General features: G+C 35.6%; 1 protein-coding gene across 2 annotated transcripts; it reads right to left on the bottom strand.

Annotated features, from left to right (window-relative positions):
* Window positions 1-692: 692 nt before the first annotated feature.
* On the bottom strand, window positions 693-17,234 carry ADAMDEC1 (ADAM like decysin 1). Of its 2 annotated transcripts, none has more exons than XM_023636174.2 (14): window positions 16,980-17,234; window positions 15,065-15,183; window positions 13,683-13,759; window positions 12,849-12,927; window positions 11,280-11,356; window positions 9,922-10,108; window positions 9,634-9,696; window positions 8,864-8,935; window positions 8,399-8,568; window positions 7,956-8,037; window positions 7,128-7,258; window positions 6,135-6,312; window positions 2,636-2,721; window positions 693-1,403 (listed from the first exon to the last, which is right to left on the bottom strand). In XM_023636174.2, exons 1-14 carry the CDS (start codon window positions 17,065-17,067, stop codon window positions 1,397-1,399), a joined length of 1,416 nt encoding a protein of 471 aa, XP_023491942.2. In that variant the 5' UTR covers window positions 17,068-17,234; the 3' UTR covers window positions 693-1,396. The 2 variants fall into 2 exon arrangements, with proteins under 2 accessions (XP_023491942.2, XP_005607745.2); XM_005607688.4 differs by having other exon boundaries at window positions 693-1,406; window positions 16,980-17,056.
* Window positions 17,235-25,343: the final 8,109 nt, after the last annotated feature.

The raw sequence follows: 25,343 nt of genomic DNA, 5'->3' as shown, positions 1-25,343 counted from the left end.
CTATGGAAAACAGTATGGAGATTCCTCAAAAAGTTAAGAATAGAAATACCTTATGATCCAGCCATCCCACTACTGGGTATATATCCTAAGATCCTGAAATCAGCAATTTCAGAAGCTCCATGCACCCCTATCTTCATTGCAGCATTATTCGCAATAGCCAAGTCATGGAACCAACCTAAGTGCCCAGCAACTGATGATTGGATAAAGAAGTTGTGGTATATATATACAATGGAATACTACTCAGCCATAAAAAAGGACAAAGTTGTCCCATTCACAACAACATGGATAGACCTTGAGAGTATTATGTTGAGTGAAATAAGCCAGACAGAGAAAGAGGAACTCTGTATGACTCCACTCACAGGTGGTAGTTAACATATAGACAAAGAGAACTGATCGGTGGTTGCCAGGGGAAAGAGGGTGAGGGGAGGGCACTAGGGGTGAAGTGGTGTACCTACAACATGACTAATAATAATGTACAACTGTAGTTTCACAAGGATGTTAACTTTTATAACCTTAATAAAAAAAAAAATGGCCTTCTTTCCTCGTCTCCATTTAGTGATGCCTGGCTGTTGGTGCCAAAACCATTCAATGACCAGAAGGAAAACAGTCTAATTATGTGAGGCTTTAATACCTAACACAAACCTACAACGAAGCTAAGAAATATTCATTTTTGAAAACAACCACACAGAAAATCCTCAAAAAGTTGTGTTTTTATTCATTGCATTATGGTTCATTAAATCAGTAGATGAATGAAGCATTCCTTGATGACTCAGTTGAAATGTAAGCAATGCAGACTTTTGAAAATCATTATATGTAATAGTAAAAGATGTGTAAAGGATTATGCATGGTAAAATAAAAATTTTTATAGTTAATTAATCTTGACATGGTGTAGAAAAATGCCACACTCCTCAGAGCAAGGCCCTGGGACACTATGGAGGAATAAATGGCACATGACCTCGGCTCTCCTTTCTTCCGCTGAAGGCCTCGCTCCTCAAGTGGTCGGGTTTTCTCATGGGCCATCTTAGCAAAATGAAAGCGGGGTTGAAATATAAGTCACTGTACTTTTGCAATCCCGGATGACTCTGCACGATTCAGCGGTGCATTGTGAGGTGTTTTGGTCAAAGGCTAATTTCTTGTGTTCTCCAAAGAGCAGAGCTAAACAATAGCTTCACGATCCTTAAAAATACATTAAAGATCAGGTCTCAGAAAACTGGCACCTTCTCTAAGCCCATCTGTCCCTCTGTTTGCTGGACTTGTAAAAACACGGCAAGGATATTGAGAAGTGCAAAGCAAAATATATCGAAGTGCAAAGGTGAAAATACACGATTCCCGGGGTGTTTAGATTTCTTGACTCTTGTCCTGGCAAGCAGCATCTCGCTGAAGTAGATTTTTTGATTCAGTCTCTGCTTAAAAGAAAAAAAGTTTGGAAGCCATGGTTATTATACATGATTATGTAATAATGAAAATGAACATTTATAGAATTAAAATAATACTAACAACCCTACTGAGACACAATATTATTAGCTCCATTTTACAGGTGACAAAACTAATTAAATAACTTGACTCAAAGTCCCACAGTTGGCTTTGGGCAGAACTAAGAAAAGAATTGAAGTTTCCTGAGTCCAGATCCAATTTTCTTTCTATGCTACTTAATTGCAATCTTGCCCAGTAATGGGCATGCTTATCTTTCGTTCCAAGCCTCTAAAGAGTGGAACGGATACTTTTTGAGATGCTATGCTTCTGGGCTCTGTGACGGAATAAGAAGATGGGCACAATTTCCAGAATTTCTTGCAGAGGGGGTCACACCAGGGATTCAGCAGGCCATGTTAAATGGTGGCTGGTAAAGGAATGAACAATGCTCCTTATCTTATGACATTGCTGGTCCTTTCCTGAGGAAGTGACAGTCGATGGTGTTTGAGTCGATTATTCCCGTAATAGTCTCTCTGTGGGTTCAACTCCAGAAAAGATTCAGGAAGAGGGGCACAATAAATATAATTTATCCTGAGTCTTCCCCCAACTTAGGATTTTTTTTATTATTAATGACATTTTTAGTTTCAGAGACTATTTTTCACTGAAACAAATACCATATACAGATCAACTGGGTTCCCTAGCCCAACTCATGTTGGACTGTATAAAACACAAAAATAATACATAAATTATGGCTTATTGAGACACTGTAAAAGGGATAAAATCGACGAATCTGGTAGTGTGTTCTTAAACATTATTGATTTTCTGACTACCTTGCAAATTAAAACTATCAGCTCTTAACCAAGAATAAAATTTGCTCAGCAACCGAGGCTTTTTTAAAAATAAACTTTTCTTTCTCTCATCCTGGTTTGTATTAAAGTCATTACTACCTAATAGAATTTATACAATTTTAAGCACAGATTTCAGCATTCCTAGTCTCACAAATAACGAAATAGCCATTTTTTCTCATTAGTATATTAGAACAGACACAGCACTGAGTTATATTCATAATAGTGGCTTTTATTTCTTTTCAGAAATTCAGCCATCTCAAAAATGTGAAATAAATTGTGTTTTAGTGTATTATAGAACTCAGTGGCACATCTTTTTAAAATCTGAAATAAAAGTGAGAAACTATTTGGGAACAAAGAAAGAAAAAAAAAGGTCTTACATGATATGGTTCAGAGTCTCTTCTCTACAATCTGCTTCAGATGTTAACTTACAGGCCGTGGCCTCACAGCAAGGATTGGTACATTCCTTTAAGGCACACACACAATAGGAAAGTGGGTTCAGCATTTTTTTCCTATAGACTGAGTTCTGGTACAAGATGGCAATGAAATTTCACTTTTTAAACTAAATTACTCTGCTAGCAGTGGAAATGACCAAGGAAATTTAATAGTAGAACAAATCGTAGAGAGTAAGCGAAACTACTTCTTAAAAGGACAAAAATAGGATTGCCCAAGAATTAACCCCAAATAAATTTGACTTAGATGGTATTATGTGTAAATTAATTTACAACTTCAAGGGAGGATATTTCTATAGTATTTGAACTCCTTAAAGATAGAGAAAAAAATTTTAAATCCTCAATTCATTTTACCAAGCCTTCATAATTCTGATAATGAGAACTGGTAATGAATACACACACACACACACACACACACACACACACATACTGTTCGCCTTGATTAATATAAAGACAAAAACATGAGTAAAATGTTAGTAAAACACCAGTTCATTAATATCACAGCTCTCCATTACAACTATGCTGCGTTTTTTTTCACCAAAAATGCAAGCGTGTCTCAATTGTACAGAATAAAGTAATATAATCCATCATATTAAGAGATTGAGGGAAGAAAACAACTAATATTGTGATAGATGGCAAAAATTAGTTGGTAAAAATTCAGTAGCCTTTATTTGAATTATTTAAGCATATTTAAGTAAACTATGAACAGAATTTTGCATCATCATTATAAGGAAAATCTATCTGACGAACAGCAAAAATATATCTGATAAAATGAAGGATAATACAAGGATTATTTATAGTTTATATTTTTATGGAAATTCTGATAAATGCCATGAGACAAGGAAAACATATAAAAGTCTAATAATTGGAAAGTATAAATCACATTTTCATTATTTGTATGTGATAAAATTCTTGACCCGGATAAAATAGAGAATCAACTCTTGGATAAGTCACTGAGATAGCAACTGAAGATAATAAAATAAGGTCAAAAAGAGTAATAAACTAGAACCTAAAATAAAAGAGAAAACATTACGCATACTAATAGCAAAAAGCAAAACTGAAAATACTTCAGAATAAACGTTCAAAATATGCAAGAACTACAGGACTTTGTATACAACTTTCCTGAGAAACTTGAAAGGCGATTTGTCGTCTACCACAAGGCTTGAGAGAATGACAACACCCGTGGCCGTTAGAGTGACATACGAATTCACTGCATTTCAGAGTCTCAATTGTATTTGTGGGCAAACCAACAAAAAATACCAAGAGTTAAATGGAAGAATGAACACTGAAGAAGTGCCATGCAAATTCTGCCCAAAAAAATACCAATGAAGAGACTTGCCATCAAAGTTACTAAAAGACATTGTAGGGACCGGCCTGGCAACTGGTTAAGACTGCACGCTGCCCTTCAGCGGCCTGGGGTTTCGCCGGTTTGGATCCGGGACACGGACATGGCACCGCTCATCAGGCCACTCTGAGGCGGCCGTCCCCCACAGCACAACTGGAGGCACTCACAACTAGAATCTACAGCTATGTCCTAGGGGACTTTGGGAAGAAGAAGAAGAAGAAAAAAGATCGGCAACAGATTTTAGCTCAGGGCCAATTTTTTTTAAAAAAATTTAAATAAAAAGTAAAATGCATTGTATTGTTACAATTATTATAATAGCATGATGCTAGTGTGGTAATATCTAGACATATAGGTAGAATGATTATTTTTAAAATCTAGGAAAAGTCCTAACTATGTACAGAAAAATAATAAAACAGCATATCAGATCATGGAAAACTGGATTACTAACTAAAGGATACTATATAAAGTATATGTACTACTTTATGGATAAGAAAATAGTTATTTAACAATTCAGTTGTTCATTAGCCTGAAGTCTCTAGTTTTATTCAACTCTCTAGTTTATTCAAACTACATAAGAAGAAAATCAGTAGGATATGGAAATAACATAGGAGCTGGCTGATATACTTAAAGAATCTTATATTTTACGTATCATACAGAGAGTAATTCTCTCTCTCTCTTTTGTCACTTTGCTCTGAACACATGCCATTTGCCTGCTGAAATTAGAAATATGCACGATTATGAGAACCTTCAATTGTCTTCCACCCAAGAAACGATATGGGAATGTAAGCAAGTAAGAATGAGATAAACTTACGCCTAGCTTATTAGAAAGTATCAAATCATTTCTAAAATTCCATATCTCTTTATAATTAACAGATCATTTGCAATATTCTTTACAAGTGAATAAGTTACAACATGCAATCTTCTAATATAATTCAACTGCTTAAAATTTCTGAATAAATAAACTGAAGCATAGAGAGATTGTAGCCTTCCCCCTGGTCATAGAGCCGCTTAAAGTAATGGATGAATCTTGGGTTGCAACAGGCTTCACCAGTTACTAGTTTTGTATCCTTGGAACTAGTTACTTAACTGTTATGAGTCTCACTTCTTCTCTAAATTGGGATAATAAGAAAACCTATTTTTTTTGTTTGCTGTGAGTGATAAAGGAGACGGTGTATATGAAAGCATTTTGCAGATTGTCTGACACATAGAAATTCTCTCCTAATATTAATTTATTTTTTTAGTCTTAAAAGAAGATTCCTAGGGAAACAGAAGGCTCTCTTTTAGAAACCCCATGTAGAATTGCTGGCAAACATTCTATCAGAGACATTCTTTAGAGAACACCGATGTCTTGAAGGAGTCAGATTTTTATAAAGATTAGCAGAATTATAGTAGTTATCTTAGACGTTCTATGTTTACTACCCATTTTCTATGGGTTTTTGTGATTTTTATTTTTTTCTCCTTCTCAGTTTTATTTTCTCTCTGGTTTACACACTGGCTTGATGAGAGGATGCCGACTCTCTCTAGGAGAGAATTTGCTTCTAGATCTGAAGTTGTTACTGCTCAATGAATGATCAGCTGTGACTTTATGTGATTTAGGAATTTGTGACTAACATGTCCAGGGAAGATCATAGTTAACGATTTGCTTCTTAACATTGAACTTCATACAGTCATGTCATAAGCATATCCTGGCTTTTACAATGCCTTCCAAAGATGACTAAAATTAGTACTAAAAACACGGGTGCAGTTTCTTTTTGCTCTGATGCCAAGCTTGTCTTTAGAAAGAATTTCCAAAACAGCTTTTTTTTTGGTGAGGAAGATTGGCCCTGAGCTAACATCTGTTGCCAATCTTCCTCTATTTTGTATGTGGGACGCCACCACAGCATGGCTTGAGGGCTGTGTGTAGGTCTGCACCTGGGATCTAAACCCGTGGACCCCAGGCTGCCAAAGCAGAGCATGTGACCTTAACCACTGCACGACTGAGCTAGCTCCAAAACAACAGGTTTTAAAGAGAAAAGAAAACAATGTAATTCTTGTGCTGCAATAACTCTCTAAGAAATATTTTAACCATGGATATTTTCATACCTTAGGAGACCCACAATCACAATCTTCTCCCACTTCCAGAAGTTGGTTCCCACACACCGGTTGTGTTATTATATTTTCAGGAATTGGAGCTTGCAGCAGGCACCTTGGTTTACGAGATAACATGTACTTTTCAAAATGTGCACGGGACGAGGTACTGAAATCCTTCGGGAATTTTGAACTGTAACCAGAAGAAAAACCAGAAATACCATGATATGCAGTGATAAATGAACATGAGAATCTGACTTGTCTAACTATATTTATTACCTAGTTCAAAGGATTTTTCAAACTTAGTATCTGTTTAGCACTGCACTGTGTTCTATGTGGAGGGCGACAGAGTATGCATTCCATGCTAGTTGGAAAATTCTTTTCCTAGAGCCCCAGTTCTGAAGCTGGAAGGACTTTAACTCCCCCTCTGGATTCAGTACTGTCCTCATGGCCGCAGTGATGAATCTCACCATTTGCTACCATTCGCTCATCTCACCATTGAGGGCTGAGAGGGAAGCGATAAGAATAATGAACTAGTGAAAGGAAATAATCGCAAACTTAGAGGTTCTGTGGACAAATTTCTCTTTCTATTCATAAGCAGTTCAAGAGCGAGGTACGTTTTATTCATTTTTCTTTCCTAAGTCCTTGTAAGGTGCCTAGCATTAGAAGGTAATTAGTAATTATACAAAAATGGATTGATTGATTGGGGATGGAGATATATAAGAATATTGTCATCATCTTAATTAGATACATACTTTTAGAAAATATATTATTTAAAGTTAAAATTATTTTAAGTTAAAATAACGTGATCACCATACTTATAAGCTCTGTCTTGGCATATTTGGAAATCTTAAATAATGAGCCCCAATAGCTGGTCAAACCTAGTCTGGGGGGAGAATCAATGAGATACACAGATCTTGGTAAAAATATCCGTCCACTATGTAGACTGCATCTGAATTCTTTAAGACTTAAGAAATACTTTTTTTCTTTAGGGTGGCGAGGTCTCACCTCAGATATTGATTCATCACACAACTCCCAGAGGGACACTTGGTGTCATAGGGAACATCAGGCATTCCAAGGACATGACCCAACTCATGTGACATCACTGCTACAAGTGACACACTATTCTTGTTCTTAGCCTAGAAAAAATAAAAACTTCTATTACTTATTTTATTCAGTTATTTCTTAATTATTGCCTATGTTCAGTACTAAAAATAGCAGTTTGACAGGTGAAAAATAATGAGTCATTAAGCTCCTTCCCTTGTCATTGGTTATTACAAAATGTTGAGTAAATATTTGAGATGATTGGCTCCTGTGATCTAGCATTGATTCAATAAATACTTGTTGAACTAATAATAAATTTTTGGTAAAACATGGTTAAATTAGGTACTTATAGTCTTCACAGAAAGTACTGAAAGGTACCCTACTGTATAGTCATAGGCCTCCAAAAACTATTGCCATGCTGCCCATTAGTAGTGGTTGGCTGTATGACACCAACATGCACCTTCTCTGATCTCTCTGGCCATTGATACTGGGAGTGCTTAACTTGAAGCTGGCTCAGGCCACAGAGGGCATCTAGATTTCCTTTCTGTCCCAATCTCCCTGTTCTTATTCCCTAACACCATCTAAGAGGGAAGGCTTCTGGGAAGGCCAATGTAAGGAGATACTCTTTTTCATAATACAGGGAATCTTCAGTGTAATGATCTAGCAGTAGGTTCATTTCTACCTTTACTTATTGATTCAGCAGATATTCATTGTGTTAACTGTGTATAAGGCATTATTGCTGGTCTTCAAAGGAGGTAGAACCACAAGGAGCCTTACTATAAGTTTACAAACCTCAATAACAGCAACCGATGATGGGGAACATAAGGAATTCGCGGCTGCCATTCCTGCACGTCGATTGCTGGCGGCAACTCCACTGTGTGAAAGTTACAGATACGTTGTCACAATGTGAGTCTTTGGAGCTATTAACTTTTGTCAATTATGTTTTAGATTTCCCTTGTTGCCCTACCCTTTTTGTATTCTCTAGGCCCCAGAAAAGCTTCTGCTATTCCATAGCGTTATAGTGACCGCAGATAGTTATCCCACGTCCAAGAGGCCATTTTAGTGATCTGACGTGGCTCTCCAATAATCTCACAGATGAATTGCTAATGGTAGAACTTAGGCTCTCTGAAAACTGATCGAGGAGATAAAATTGAACAGAAATCCCTGCCAAGAAACCTTTGGAATAACTCTCTCCTCCGCCTATATACACCTGGGCCTGGCCAGTGGGTGCTCACCTGAGTAGCTGAGCATGGTCGTGGATCTTCTTTTTCCCCAGGTTAGAACGATGCCAATTCAGAAAGTTGTTAAAGGTGACGCCTATGTTGGAGTCCACCTTTATCTTATCACCGTCAGACCAGATTTCCATACCTACCAAGGCTACTTGAACATCTATGGTTTTATAAATCTGTGGGAAGAGCATTTTTCTTCATGAAAATGTTTGAGATTTCTTTAGTGTTTTAGATCTTTTGCTGGCCACAAGCAATGTATAATTGTATCCCACTTTGAAAATAGAAACCCTAGAAGTTGCCTTTGCTGTAGTATATGTGATTTTACCTTGATATTGACCCCGGTTCTGCCAAATTTCCCAAAACTGCTGACCTTAAGCCATTGTGACCCTCCCAACTTCTTATTTGGTGAAACCAGAGGGGAAGCCCCAGGGTCCTATGTGGACACACATGTTTATAGGACAAATATCTTACCACATTGAGTAGATTCATCACATCAAACACAAAGCTTCTTATCAAAGTTAGATTCTTCTTGTACATATTATACTGTAAAATAAAAAATGCAAAGTAGAGTTAGAATCACAAATTAAAGTGAGAAGGCTGATGGGATACAGGATTTCACATTTTAAGAAAATTTATACATTTCAATGTAAATAAACATCTATTCATTCTGTGTCTACCTTTATAAGACTGTGTCTCAACAAATTCTATTTCAAATATAAGAAATTTTGGTAAGAGAAAAATCAGGCATTCATACAAAATTTCAGTGTTTTTCATTTTTAAGTTAAATAAATCAAATTAATTTCAAAGTTTTTAAACAATTCAATATTATTAAAATTTGATATAAAGCAATATTTGCTAGTTAGAAGTACAGATTCTAGTATTTTTGTATATATTTATAATTTGCAAAGTACATATAGTTTTGTATCTACTTTATATAATAGAGTGAGAATTTTAAAATATATTTTAATAACCCATTTTTTGCTGTTTTCCATTATTGTGGTTGATTTGCTGTAGCTATCTGGTATTCGGTATATTTCCAATATCTGAATATTTTGGCAGCAGATGGATATTAAGCTAGTGTGTGAGTAAAACTATTGCTACCAAGGCAGGTAGAACAGACAAGACAACCAAGTGGACAGGCTCTGTATTTCAGCTAGAATAGTTTATTGCTTGTGTTTGCCTGATAAGAAAACTTAAAAGTTAACTTAACTGGCCAAGAAGCACACATATTTCATACTCACAAAGGCATTATCCATCACCAAAAAGAGGTCAATGTATTTCTCAGCCTGAAGAAACTCGTCTTGCTTTACAAAGAGTAAAAAAAAAAAGTTGTGAGTAATTATATTTATCCTAAAAGATTCAAAAGTTTACAGAGAGATTTCTTTCTTTTCTCCAGTGGGAAATTAAATCAAAGGATAAGTAAATAAATGACAGGCTTCACATACACCAGTCATTGCTGAGCACAGCAGTACACCATATACCACTGCGGAGACAACTGAAATCAATGATGACGGGAAAACTACACTTACCTGTGGGCTATTGAGGGACCTGGAGGTGCGAGGGAGGCCTTGTTTCCTGCCCACACTCCTCACGCCACAGGTCTGACGAGCTAGGTCTGGCTCCTCTTGGTTGAATGTGAGGACAGCGTGTTCTTCCTGGTCTGTGCTTTTCAGAGGCTTTATCATGTATGTTTGATTGTGATGTGTGAAGTAGCCCCTGTGAGATCCAGAGACTCATGTTTCAGCATTCTCTGCCACACGGAGTGCTATACGCCGACCGTCATGTGGTGAGACCACTCCCTCAAGCTCAAGCTCACACACAGTTTTCATTCATGGGCCTTTCAGCTAATTGTTACTAATTTAAGTTGTAATCATTATTTGTCAATATTAAAGTGAAGCCTCTATTATTTATCAGAGTATTCTGAACAAGAATTACCAAAATGAAGTTATCTCAATGAATTTGAAATTTACATCATGAGCTCAATAAATATTTTTCACAGTTTATTTATTCACATAGCAAACACTTCTTGGCTTATCCTAGGAATATAATGGAGAATGGAATAAAGAAGTGTTTAGATATCACGAACCCCAGAGGAGAGAACGAATGATTAGCAGATAAGCCAGAGGGACTGATTGGAAATAATAGTAGTTGAAAGAATCCCTCTTATTAGGAATAAAATTAGTTCAGAAATATGAAGTAAATACTTATGATGGAATATTACAAAGCCAACAAAGGTGTTAAAAATTACATCCAGGAAGATATTTTGTGATATGGTAAAAGGCTTATGATGTCATATGGTGTGAACCATATTGGAAGAACAACAATATGTTGCCTATTTCAACCATGTAAAAGAAACATTTGTCTATATGCATAAAAGGCTGTAAACATGGCAAAACATTAATAATAGTGATCACTCAGAGGTAAAATTTTATGGTGGTTATTTTCTTCTTTGTACTTTGTCTTACTTTCCAAATTTCCCCAATTGGCAAGAATTACCTTTGTAAATAGAAGTACCACACACACACACACACACACACACACTTAAAAATTATGTTCAACCATGACAATTGCAGGGTAGAATCTTTAAGAAAATGAAGCAGAACGGTTTCAGGGATTGGGGTGGAAAAACATGGAAATGGATCCAGACATCATCAAGGTCCCGAGTGAAGCACCTGGTTCGTACATTCCAAGGGCTGACTTCTGCCAGAGAAGCAGATAATGAAATGATGCAAGGCTGACACTTTATTCTTCACTTTAAGCACATGTATTTAGCATTTGAATGATGGAGAAAATTTTACCAAGATAGTGAGAAGACATGTCTGTAAAGACTCAGTTCTGTGTAAAAAAACGCTGCTTGATGTTTAATAGTTTTGTAAGTGGCTCTCACCTCAACCCATCACAAGCACTAATACTGGCAACAGAGTCCTTCTCATTTAGGATGTGTCCTTTATAGTAGCAGTGTTCCTAAAGTTGGAAACAAGAAATAATTTTTTTAACTACAAGAATAAATGTATCACAGTTGTGGTGAAAGGTGCTAAATTGAATATGCAGGGAATTTCTTCGAGTGGTGGCTGTGGCCAGACGAGTTCCCAGAAACAAAAACAATGAGAACCTCAGAGATGTTATGGACTGCCCCACCACTGCCCCTGGCAACACTCTGTGGTGGATGTCTGGAGTTGCCTTTCTGATGCTAATTTTCACTAAAGACCAGGGAGGTTGAACCTGAGTGGGCTCATGGTGAAAAGTGGACACTGCATCTGAGCAGTAGCTAGCCCCCTCTGATCTCCAGGACTCTCAGAGAGCTCCCAAATTTAAGGGTCCAACTTCACAACAACACTCTTGTTCTGAGTCCCTAAGACACTGTGTATCACATATCAATAAGACAAAGTACACATTTTTTTAGATTCTAGAGTCCTCAAGAGGCCACACTATCACTCTTGAGCTCCTCACAGTAACTTGTTCAACTCACTATTTTAATTGGTGTGTTAGTGGAATTCCTTTAACGGCATGAAAAATCCGGAGAATTTGTCTACAGCTAGAGATTCAGACATGGATGGCATTCTATATAAGCAAAGTAGGGGGTCACTTGTGTAGAATGATCTAAGAAAGCTAACGAATAACCTCCTGTTCAAAATAAACTGACTTGTCTCAAGGTCTGAGATTCTAGTCGTGTTTTTCTTTTTTTTTTTTTGAAGAAATCTTGTCATTAAAAACATTTTCTTATAGAAGACTTGGAAAAGGTACTGTGTTCGGGTACTGTCAGGCATTCCCACTTGAGCATGAATTAATTTATCAGATACTTTCCTTGGAGGTCAATGTTAGCAAAACTCCAGATATCCATGAGGTAAGAGTTTTAATGCGAGAAGGGAACAAATAGCCATTTTGTGGCAGAAGTCTTGTCTGCTTTTTTTATACAGACGTACATGATTGAGGTGCTAGGGAGGGTGGCTCTGAGAAACTCACTTAGTTTAGCAATACCCCATTATTGAGCCATTTTCTATTGTCTTCCTGTTCTTCCCTTGGCCACGATTCTCTGTGTCTGACTTCTAGGCCTTGACATCGTCTATAGAATGATGTTTTAACTAGATACAAAGTTATGCTAATTAAATAATTGATATTCCATTGCTGAGCTCAGGATAAATGCATATATCATCAGAAACAGCAAATAGTGGTGTGGCATTTCAAGTACCTATAAGGGAGAGTATTTCTAACCCATTGGTAAGATTATCCAGGAGAATGACTTTTGGTTGCTTCTAAAAATGCAACACTTGGAAACCTGCTACTACTCTGACCTTTTAAAATAGCTTTGATTTTTTTCATCTCTTGTCTCATTGTTCATCGATGAGCATCTTGCTTTCAAGTCCTTCAATTTTTTGAAAGTTGTCCTTGCACTTATGAATCTTCTAACGTAAGTGGCAGATTCCAGAAAGAATCCCAGAAAGCACTGGGAACTTACCACATTCTGAGGCCTTGTGGTGATTTCCTCTCCCCTGGGTGAGTAATATGTTTCAGTGTAGTCTGGCCCCAGGAGACCCCTGCAGAGAGCAAAAAGTTGCAACATACACTCAAGGTGTAATGAAGGCTGATATTCCTGCCATGATCTTCAGCACTAAAGGAATGATAATGTCTACAATGAGAAAGAGTTGACATTCTGATCCGTTAATCCTTTTCCAACGTTGGAACTCTGCTGCTGAAGCAAATCAAGACGTTAGCTATACCTACTAGATCTGAGGGAAGAAATGCCCTCAGCTACTTTTCAGCTGCAGATTCTCTATCGTCAAATGGGTTCTTTTGGGATTCTTTGTACCAAGGGCACAGCCTCCACCAGGTCTCTGAAGGGTGCTGGGTCACAAATATGCATAAAGGACCATTGTGTTCAGGGACGAGTTTACTGACTGCTATAGAACTTGGTGGAGCCCCATCCCCTGGGATCTGTCTCAAGCCTGTGGGCCCTGCATAAGCCTTGGATATGTGTTCTTATAAAAGAAATGGACAGTTGCACCAAAGGTCTGAGTTTGTCGGGGGAGAAAATATTTTCAGTAAATTTTAAGAAGTGTCAAGGAAGACAGTCATTTACATTGCATCTCTCTTTGTTTTATACTTTGCACGTGATTTTCTAGGAGGGCATCAGCCTTTTTAGATAATATTAGCATAAACCAACAACACCTAAAGCTCAATATACTTCATGTCTTCTGTTTCAAATCACACTACGTAGAGTCACAAGAAGATTCATCTTTTCACATTCTCTTAATACAATCCAGTGATTAGACTTTTAGGAAGTACGACTTACTTGGTCTTTTCTAGGTGAAGAATGACTTCTTCTCCATTTAATACAATCTGATACTGAAGTTCAGGCTCATGCCTTTCCTAAAAATATTTAATGATGTAATGATATTAATTTCTGAGTCTATCTAAAATAATTATAATATAATGATATATGTAGTATATATAAAAGAATAATTACAAATGCATATAGAATAAAAACAGTTCCCTTATGCCCTTAAACTATGTAAAACGAAACACAAATTGTACATTAAGATGGGTTTCCAAAAAGTGCAATAACTCTCTACTGTAAGTGTAATAATGCTTACAGATTAAACTAACTCTAATGTGTGAGAGAGGGATTTATCACTTGTTCTTATGTACAATATACAGTCCTGTGTATCCTAATGGGTCACCAACAGGATAAGAAGGCATATATTTTTATTACTTTAAAATCAAACCAAATATACTAAAGAAAGCCAATAAAAACCTACTAAGAATTAAATAAAGTACAAAAAATACTATTCATCCCTAAAAAAAGATGAAATCTTGCCATTTGCAACAACATGGGTGGACCTCGAAGGCATTGTGCTAAGCGAAATAAGTCAGAAAGAGAAAGACAAACACCATATGATCTCACTCATATGTGGAAGATTAAAACTACAACAGCAAACAAACACATAGATACAGAGAATAGATTGGTGGTTAGCGGAGGGGAAGGTGAGAGGGTAAAAGGACACATGGGCGCAGTGACAGATGGCGACTAGACTTTGGGTGGTGAGCATGATGCAGCCTATACAAAAATCGAAATATAATGATGTACACCTGAAATTTATATAGTGTTATAAACCAATGTTACCTGAATAAAAAGCTTAAAGAAAAATAAATAGATAATAGGCATTCAATAAACATTTTAATTTAATTTAAAAAATTGTAAAATGAGGGAAATGTTCACAACCATGTAATAGTCAAAGAGTTAATATCCTTAATTAATTAATTTTTTTAAAATCTTGTTAACTGTTGAGATAATGTTGAATTCTCCATTATAGACAAAATGGCCAAGGAAAAGGCGATCCAGTGGGGTCAGGGGGAGGAGACATGGGTTTGGTGAGTTGACAAGGAACATCTCCTTCTGGAAAGGGTTGCCTTTTTTTTTTTTTTTAACAAACTTTGAGAAATGTCCAAGCAGCTTTATTCTTTCTGATCAAGTGAAGCAGTTAGCTCTCTTCCTGCTGCTTAATTGGAAAAGCATTCTGAGAAACCCTCTGCTCTCTCCTGGACAAAGGGGAGCTGTATAGGTGGGTTTCAAGATTCAACTATTAGATGTGACATGTGACATCTCTTAGTAAAAAGGCTCTTTATTGTCTCTTCAGATGATTGTGAAATCCCACGGTCATTCACACTGCTTACCTCTTCACCAAGCTTTTCTGTCTGGTTGTTCTGTATCTCTCTTTTGCGTAAAATGTGTAGTCTTTTAGGACGAACTACTTCATAGAGTTCTAATTCAGGTGTTTGCTTCATGGCTATTGCTAGATAAAGAGAGAGAATATTGATACAAAATATTTAAAGGTTTTTGTTTTGATTTTTGCTTTTGTTGGTTGGTTGGTTGAAATGGCATGGAAGACCGGATGCCCTTTGAGAAGGTAAACGATGAGAAGAACAAGTTCCTCCTTCTACTTTAGCCTTGATAAGAAAAAAAATTTTTTTTTTTGCTCTCTCCCCTCATTCTGGAAAGACATGACAATGATGAAACAATTCTTTGGATGATCTCTCAACATATGCGAACTCTGGGCCGCCATGCTCAGAAAGGGAAAGTCTTAGATTAGAACAGAGATTACAAGAGCCAGGGATTTTGCCTGTAGTAATCCAGTTCCTTCTTCCCCTGCAGTCCTCTTCAAAATTGTGAATTTTTCTTTCAATGTTCTCAGAGATCTCTGTTTTTTCTTTTTATATCTTTTTCCCTCTGTAGTGCAACCCCTGAATACCCAGTGCAAAAATCAAATTTTTCACATACAGATAATACTTCATTCTTAGGAAAGACTCTACTAACAGTTATTTTATTTCTCAGTGCAACAATAAACAATTATGTCCTTTCTCTCAGCATTTGCCCTCAAGATTTTAGATGTCACAGAAAATCTAAAGTTTTTGCTATCTTTTGCTGGAGAAATTTTAAAGCATCAGAGAGCAGCTAGGAAAATTGTCTATAGACTAAGTGTCCTTCTTGATGCACTTGGAATTAGATTACATGGACAATTTCCTATTTTGCTTACATATAGTAGGAAAAGAACTGACATTGGAGCCAAAAGATGTGGTCTTAAGTCCCAGCTAAATGATTTTGTAAAAGTCACTTTGCCTTTCTATCAGTTTACTTATTTAAAATAGAGGTTGGTGTAAAAATTGAATAACATAAAATATGTAAAATTATTTAGCACCAGTCTAGGAAGATGGCAGGCACACCTTATCTATTTTTTTCTTTCAACTGTTCCATCATCCATATAAGGTCAGTCTTATTTTTAAATGCTCCCATTTTCCCAGACACATGTCTGTGCTTAGAGACAGTTTCCCACACAGTGTCACAGTCAGGTTGATCTTAGGAACACAAAGTGATTCTACACCGGCTGATGTGGAGAACCTGGGGGGAAATAATAAAGAAATATTCTCTCCTAGCCAGCCCCACAAAGTGCTGCTGTGATGCTGTCCTAAGAAGGAGTCACTACACATGAAAAGTTCTCCTTCAAAAGAGAATATGGATCCTACTAGTGGAAAGAGTTGTCAGATTGAAGTTAGCGTGCACTTTAATAAATTCTAGTCCCAACTTTAGAACTAACTGTTCAGTTGGTCAATTAATTTTTAATTTTGCTTAATAACACAATTATGTCTAATTTAACTCACGAATCTTCCTTGTCATTCACCTTAGCACAAGCTTTGAACAAATTGTATCTTTGGATAAGTGATTCTCTCCTTATGGTGTAGAAAATATGAATGTTATTCAAGATAATGTTGGAGATGGTTAGGAAATTCTTGATTTCTGGTCTGGAAGTTAACACTCTGGTGTCATTTGGGGCTGTGTGTTTTAGAAAATAAAATGATAGAACTAGTAGGATTATTGAATGAGAGATAAAATTTCAGAGACATCCTAATTAAATTATGTTAATCACAACGTCTTGACTATGAGGATGAAATTTATATAAACTAAGTAAACATGCCACAATGCAAACATTAATGATCTTTGGGTCATATGAGCATGACATTTTTCTCAAGGGTACTTTAAAAATGCATTAAATAATTTGACTTTTGTATAAAATGTCAGTATATTAGTGCTTACCTTGAGTTTGAATGATGAACCAGAGGAGGGAAAGCAGGACCAAAGACATGTTGGCTACTGCAGGTATCTGAGAAGTCCCACTGAGCATGGTCTCCCCAGCTGTCCAGTTTTATCTTCCACTACTTCTTTTTACAAATCAAGAAAGAAGCTAAAAACCTCAAACCTTCTTTACGAGATTAGGGAATGTTTCCTAACGATGTTAGGAAATTTCTAAGAAATTGCAGTGTCGAGATCATGAGAATGTTCCTCATCTATGAGAGGTGTTTATATCTGTGGTTACAGTTTGTTAAGAAATCACATCTGGACAGCTGCTTGGCCTGGTGCTCCTGTGGTGGTGGGAAGGTGCCAACTGAGGCTGAGATGCCCGTGCACATATTTACATACTCACCAACTGAACCATCACTATTGCTGCTCAGTATCCTTATGGAAATTGGTGTAAAAATTTGGAAAATATGTCAGTAGCCTGTACATATTTTGAGAAATTGGCACAGAGAATACGGAATCTACAAAACAAGTACCAGGCAACGTCTTTCAAGCAAACATATTATAATCTCTGTGACCTTCAGTCTCCTTATCTGTGAAAAGGGCATGATGATAGCAATACCTACCTCAAGCTCCCCATAAAAATTCATCTAACGTAACACACACACACGTAAAACTGTAAAGAAATGTGAAAATGTATATTCTCTTGAGAGTGTTATCCTCAACCAAATTATACTGCATATGAAGTAGGTTTGAAGTGCACTGTGAGTTCCACTACAGGAAATAAACGTATTTTTTTCTGATTACAAAAAAAATACTTTTTAACGGTCATAATTATCAGAAGAGTATATTGAGAAAAACAAGTTGATCACCCAGTGGCCCAACATCAAGAAATGACTTCTGTTAACATTTTGACTATTTATTTTCATCTCTTTTCTATGTACTAATAAAATAAAAGAAAAGAAATAAAAGAAAATTAAATTTCATAAACTTTAGTTCTTATTGTATAAAGGGTTTGGGAAACCCATTATTTTTTGCATCCCACTATAATATGTTTTCCTGCTACTGAATAATAAGGCGTTATTTTAAAAACTTTAGAATATTGCCTTGCATGTATATGTTATGTTTGCCTGTGTACATGTATATTTCTTTGGTTGCATTTCTGATTACTCCTTTTGAATAAATTATTAGAAATGATATTACTTAGTTTAAAAAGGTAAATCAATTTGAGATTCTTGGTATACATTGACCTGGGACTTCTTGGAGAGCTAGCACCCAGTTACATTTCCATTGATAAAGTTCTCCCAATGTAGAAACCTATGCTCTTTAACTGCTGAGCTTACTTTTTACTGATACATTTGGGAGTTTGCCCGCATCCGACTGTAAGTTTTACGGTTACCTCTCTCTGTCTGCACTTCTTTTTGTTCTTCAACATTCTTTTGAGTCATTTAAGTTTTCTCTAATTTTATATTTCTTTTGCTGGTCCAGAAGACCAACATTCTACATATATCTTATAGTGGTTCCGTTAAAATTTAGCAAAATACAATCTTAACATTTCTACCATCAAATAATATAAGACCCTGAATGGTTTAATTTATCAGCATCTCACTCCTTGCCACCTTACATGTTGTTGTCAAGTATTTTAGTTCTACCATGATGTTCACCCCCAAGTGTGTCATTACAGATGATGTTAGTCTTGTGTTTTATACAGATGATGCTATTTGAAATTAATCACGTGTCTACTACATTCTTTGCCCACAGGTCCTTTTAGCATCAGTCCTTTAAAAAAAAAAATCTCCTTTCTTAAACATATTCTTTGATAAATTCTTCATTAAAGTTTTCTTATTCCAAGAAAAAAAATTAAAAAAGTGCTTTTTATTTTTTCTTCTTTAAGGGTTTATTTATTTCACCCTATTCTTCTACGGTAGTTTGACTGGGAATACAGTTTTAGGATAACAATTAATGTTTCTTAGCATTTAGAATCAATTTTATGACTTTTTGGCAACTATTGTTGCTGTTGAAAAGTTTGCTTTTATTCTATTAAGTGGAAATTAATTTTATTAATTACACACCTAGTATTGCAAGATAAGTTAAATATTTATTGAGCTCATGCTAAATTTTAGTTTATGCTAAATTAATACTACATTTCTGGGCATTCCAAGATGACCTTCATTCTATCTTTACTATTGAGATATTCCTGCAATACCTTAGTCCAATAATGGAGATAAATCTAGAAACAGATACAGTTATACAAATGGTAAACATTATGGTTGAGGTTTGTGCGTTGTATTCAAATAGATTTTAAAAGTACATCATTTGGTGGGTAGAGAGAGTCAGATAATATTAGCTGGAAAAGAAATAGGGGCATGGGTATTCTGTGAGAGAAAACTATATGAGCAAAGCTATGCAGAAAATCATAATATGTTTGAAAAACTACAATATGTTCTCCATGTCCTGAATATAGCATAAAATGCAATAAGTATATGACATAAGACTTGTGAGATATGCAGGGGTCAAGTTATGGAGAGATAAATGCTAAAGGCCTTAAAGAAGAAGGTATATATCTGAGAAATATTTAGCTCATAAAATTGTCAGACTTTCCAATTGATTGGATGTAGCGGCTGAGGGAGATCGAGAAATCTAAAATGAGTTCTAAGGTGCAGTTTGAGCAACTGTATGAATCTTATAAATGATATCTTCCAGTTTGGTCAGTTGATGGGAGTGGCACTTTATTTACACCCCTTAAAGGAAGGAGACATGTCTCCTGGTGTATCTTCAGGAGCATAGCACCTTGAAGACAATAGATGTTCAAAAATGTTCATTGGACCTACACACCAGGAAAGAAGTATGTAAACTGAAATTTCCTGCCTGGGATACTGATGCTGTTTACTAGATAGTTGAATATGAGGCTACAAATTAAAACTGTGGAAATAACAGTGAAGAGATTGTTTATTTGATGCATCTGGAGGGATTGAGGAAGGATATGTATGTGGACCATTATAAACACAATATCCAAGAATTCACTAAACATAGAACTTAATTTATGGTCATAAAACTAAGAAATTATGACAAACATCCTGACCACAGAGAATTTTGTCCCCATAAAACTTACAACTTAACATTCTGGAATGTTTGGTAACAAAATGTATTTGATGATTGAGGGCAGATGTTTAAACATGGTCTAACTAGAAATTAAAATAGAATAGCGACATGGACAAAAATTACAATAATCCCTGAAAATGTAAAGATTTTCATATACATTACTTTCGTTGGTCATCATAATAGATCTACATAGTCAGTTCAAAGATTATGATTCCCATTTTATAGATAACTCAAAGAGGTTAAGTGAATTACTTCAAATCATCTAGAGGGTCTGTAAACCATGTCTCCCAAGTCACTGAGGTAGGAAAAGAGGTGCTTAGTGTGAGAACTGCAGTATGTCCAGTATTTTATTGCAAGAGAGCCATGATGGCTTCAACTGCCTTAAGGAAGAAGCTTATTCTCAGAATATGAGAGAATAGAAATTAGTGGATTGGTGAGAGGTTTGATACAAGAAGAGAGGGTTTAGAATAATTATTGAGAGCAATGGAAGAGGAGCTGCTACGAGAGGCAGAAAGACTATTTAGTTAGTAGCACTGATGAAATAACTACGATTATAAATCACAGAAAGAATTAAATGTACAAAAGTTTCATATTAGAGAATGGGTTAGGTATCTAAGTTTTCTGAAATGGTAGTATGGCTTGTTAGGACTGGAGTTAAAGTTTTCTTGTTGTGAGGTCCAAGAACTATAATGATAGTATACTTTTTGATCCTTAAAACTGAAAAATTGTAGAAGTATAGCAAAATTTATCACTACAAAGAAGTAACATGGAACATTATTGAAGGCAATTCTAAGTGTAGTAACATGTAAATTCCAAATCTCAGTGGCTATCCACATAATATAGTTTATTTGATATCCAATCAGCAGCAGGGGGCTCTGTTCCACATAGTCATTCAGAGACTCAAAATGACAGAGGCTCTGCCATTGTCTACATGTAACTTGCAATGTTACCATGAAAGTCAACATCCACTTGGAAAGCGGAAAAAGAGAAAGAGTGGAGCATTTATGGGGCTAGGCCTGGAAATGATGACATCACATCCTTGGACCTCCATTGGCCAGAACTCAGCCACACGGTTATGTTTCAGCGTAAGAGAGGCTAGGACAATAGTCTAGATATATGACCCAGAGGAAAGGGAAACGGGTTTGGTGAACAGCTGTGTCACACAGTTTTAATGTGTGATTGTTAGATACCATAAAGTTTTTAGTTATCAATGATGAGTAAGAATAGAAGGCGATAGCTGAGTAATATAAAACTCAAAGGAAGTATAAGTGGGAAAGCAATAGTTTTAAAACCATCTTTGGTGAATTAGTAGTTTTCCCTCTTATGTGGGAAATATGTGGAGTAGGTGAGAAATATCCCTAAAATGTATGCAAGCTAACTAGGTCATTAAATGGAGAGTGAGATTTCAGTAATGATAGATAGATAGTTCGCTTGTAGGTGAATAGATGTTGCAGTAAAGGGAGTCAGAGAGGGTTCAGTAGGATTTGCCCCTTCATTCCACCAGTATTTAGAGTTGTTCATGTTTCAGGCTTTGTATGAGGTTTTGGGGATGTGAGATTAAACAGCAGAATTGTGAAGAAAATGACACTGAACAGTAAGTGGAACAATGCATAAGGGAAAGGGAATATAGAGTAGGGTAAGATGGGGGCATTTTGGGTATCAAGCAAGGAATACCTTGAACTATAGTGGACTACCTTGTATCAACCAGTTCTCCACTGGTGATATCTTAATGAGCTAGAGAAAAAAATACACAAAATCTATTAGAAGTAATTTGAGAATAGCTAAGGCAACAAGGACTGGAAGGTCCAGGATCCCAGAGAGAAAGGAAGTACACAGAGGTGAGCTTGGCATTCCCCTCAACACTTCCCTTCAGGCATTTTGCAGTTCTTAGGTTCCTGAGTTTACGACACTGAGCAGAGTTCTCTGTAGTCTCACAACGCTACAAAGACAAAAATTGGAACTGGAGTCCTCCAGGAAGGAGGTGAGTCTCATAAATACCCCAGGATTAGCTAGGATCTATGAAAGACTGCACTCTATTAGTAAAGGCAAATGAAAAACACTCCAGCCTTTACAAAGATTGAAAATGAGCTTCTGATCACAATATACCGGACTGTGTTAAGGTGATCTATCTTGAACTGCCTGCCAGAAGAAAAGGTGCATTTTGAAAGATATACACAGTGAAATACTGGACAGCAGTGAAAGTGTACCATTTGCTACATGCAAAATCATAGATAACTATCACACACATATTTTGAAAGAAGAGAGGCTCTTTAAATCTACTGAAATGTATTTTCAAACCAAAGAAACTCACCTATGATTTTAGCATCATGTAGTGGTTTCCTTTGAGAAGAGATCTGACTGAGACCGTCAGGGCACTGTTAATGTTACGTTCTTGATGGAGGTGGTAGCTACATGGGGCATATGCCTTGAGAAAATTCATTGAGTACATCGTTATAAACTTTGTATACTTTCTGAATATGTATATGTATATTATATCGCTACAAATTTTTAAAAGCTCCTATATATGTGTATATACATATATATATTTACTTTGAATAGAACATCAACAATTTAAAATATTTAGTTTGTTGGAAGCTTGTTTTTATATTTTTAAATTCTCATTGCTACACTCTTATTTGTGCAATAAAAAAAGGCTACATTTAAAAAATACTCTCTTATGAAATTTCTGGTCTTTAGAAAAACATTTCTGGGAACCACTACACAGTTTAAGCTGTTATTATAAGGGTTTTTACTACAGCAAATTATTATAAGTATATATCATTTCAAATTTGTATATTTTATCAAGATTTATTCCTGGAAAAAACGTAACGACTTAACTCATCCCTAAGACTAGCATCTCTGATAAAACAAATATTAATTACAAGAAAGAGATATATTAAGCCTTGCCAACATGTTTCATCAGTTGAATGGTCCTATAAACCATTCTACAATTGCAATATGAGATGGCTAAATGTGTATTTCATTTTCCTTATGAAAGTATTTTTAACTAATAAAAAGATCCTGAAGCAACACAATGAAAGACAAGAAAAAAGAAAGACTATAAAAAACTACTAGGTCCTAATCATATTTGTGATTTGAACTTTTATAGAATCTACTATACTATTACCACACACAGTGATCAATTTTTCTTATTGAATATCATGTAAAGAGAATTGGATTAATTACAGTACATACTTGGTTTATAACACATTCTTATCAGTCCACATTTTAAATGTTAAGCCCAATTTTAAATAAATTGAGATTAAGATTTAATTTGTTAATGATTCATTTAATCATTGGTAAGTACCTGAGAATAACAGAAGCTACAACCTTTGACAATAGCCTACAGCGAACCAGTATCCATTTAATTGACAAATCTGCCTTCCTTCCCAATCTAAATTTAGCATTGTCTTGAATTCTGTGTTCATCATTTCTTTCCTTTCCTTTCTTCAATAATCTTACTGAATCTATATATGGTTCTACTTATCTATTGCTGTAGAACAAACTACCCTAAAACCTTAGTGGTTTATTATTATTATTATATCTCATGATTCTGTAGATCAGGAATTTAGACAGGATACAACTTATCTCTATGTCCTGACATCCAGAGTTTCAGCGGAACTGACTCAAATGGTTAGGGGCTGGCCAGTTAGTCTCTCTCTGTCTCTCTGTCTCTCTCTCTGAGGTTAGTTTTGGCTTCTTCACAGCATGGGAGACTTAGAGTAGTCAGACGCTTACCACAGTGGCTCAGAACTCCAGGGGATCAAAGCAAAAGCTGTGGGTTCTCCTAAAGCTTTGGCCTACAAATTGTTCAGCATCACTTCAGCCATGCTCCCTTGGCCAGGTCACCAAAATGCAAGAGGAAGGGAAACAGGCCCACCTCTTGATCAGAAGCATGTAAAAGTTTTTGTATCACCCTTCCTCTGTCATACTTTTCCATACACATTTTAGAATCATTCTGAAATTTAAAAAAAAAAACTTCTGGAAATTTTATTGAAATTTTACTGAAGATATAGATCAATTATTGGATATTGATAAATTAAAAATATTGTTTTCCAATCTAAGATGATGGTATGTCTCTCCATTTGTCTAGTAACTATTTCATTACAGCTAAAAAATTATAATTTTCTCTGTAGAAGTTTTTAATATCCTTCAGATTTATTGCTAGTTGCTTGGCACTATTGTAAAAATATTCTTTTAATTACTTTAGATACTTTTGTTGATATTTCTTGCTTTGTTTTTCCATATTTTATGCAACTGTTTCAGCAACATTTTTTATAAAGACTATAATTAACTCATTGAATTATCTTAGTGACTTTGTTGGAAATCAAGTGACCTATGGGTAGGTCTGTTTGCCTTTTTCTTCACAATGCTTCACTGTGGTGATAGCTGTAGCTTTGTTTAAAAAAAAAAACTTCAAATCAAGTAATATGGTATTTCCAACTTTCTTCTTTTACAAGTTTATTTCAGCTCTTCTAGAGACTTTACATTTCTACACCAATTTTGGAGTCAATCTGTCAAATTCTATAAAACAAGCTTAGTGAAATTTTCATTGGAATTGCATGGAATGAATGGATCAGATTGGTGATAACTGATATGCTAACTCTATTGAGTATTTTAACACATAAACACACATATTTCTCAGGTCTTTTCAAAAATTTCTCTCATTAATGTTTTGCAGTTCTCAAAAGGGAGATTTGGATAAATTTCATGAGGTACATTTCTAAATATTTTTGGCTTTTTGATAGTATTGTAATGAAATTTGTTTTTTAAATTTCCTCATTATTTGTTGCTAGCACATGAAAATACAACTAATGTTTGTATGTGCATTATATATATATTTATATATATATCTCCACACATTTATTCTAGAAGTTGATTTGTAGGTTCTCTAAGATTTTCTACATAAACAATCATGTCATCTGTAAAAAACAACGTTTTTACTACTTCTTTCCAAAATTTCTACTACCCCTCCCTTTTTTCTGGCCTTATTAGACTGGTAGGATCAGTAGAACAAATATTTATGTTATAGGACCAAAATTTCACCAGTAAATATGTTACTAGTTATAAGTTTTCCTTAGATGCTCTTTTACAGATTGAGAAGTTTCCTTTCAATTTGTAATTTGTTAAGGGTTTTTATCATGAAAAATGTTTGATTTTGTCACATATTCTTTTGGAATGTATTGAGATGTTTCTATAGATTTTATTTTTTATTCTGTCAATAAAGTAAATCACATTACTTGATATTTGAACATTAAACCAAGCTTGCTTCTTGGGATA

Source organism: Equus caballus, chromosome 2, assembly GCF_041296265.1.
Source record: "Equus caballus isolate H_3958 breed thoroughbred chromosome 2, TB-T2T, whole genome shotgun sequence".
In the NCBI taxonomy this organism is placed as follows: domain Eukaryota; kingdom Metazoa; phylum Chordata; class Mammalia; order Perissodactyla; family Equidae; genus Equus; species Equus caballus.
This window is presented reverse-complemented; position numbering and strand designations above follow the sequence as displayed.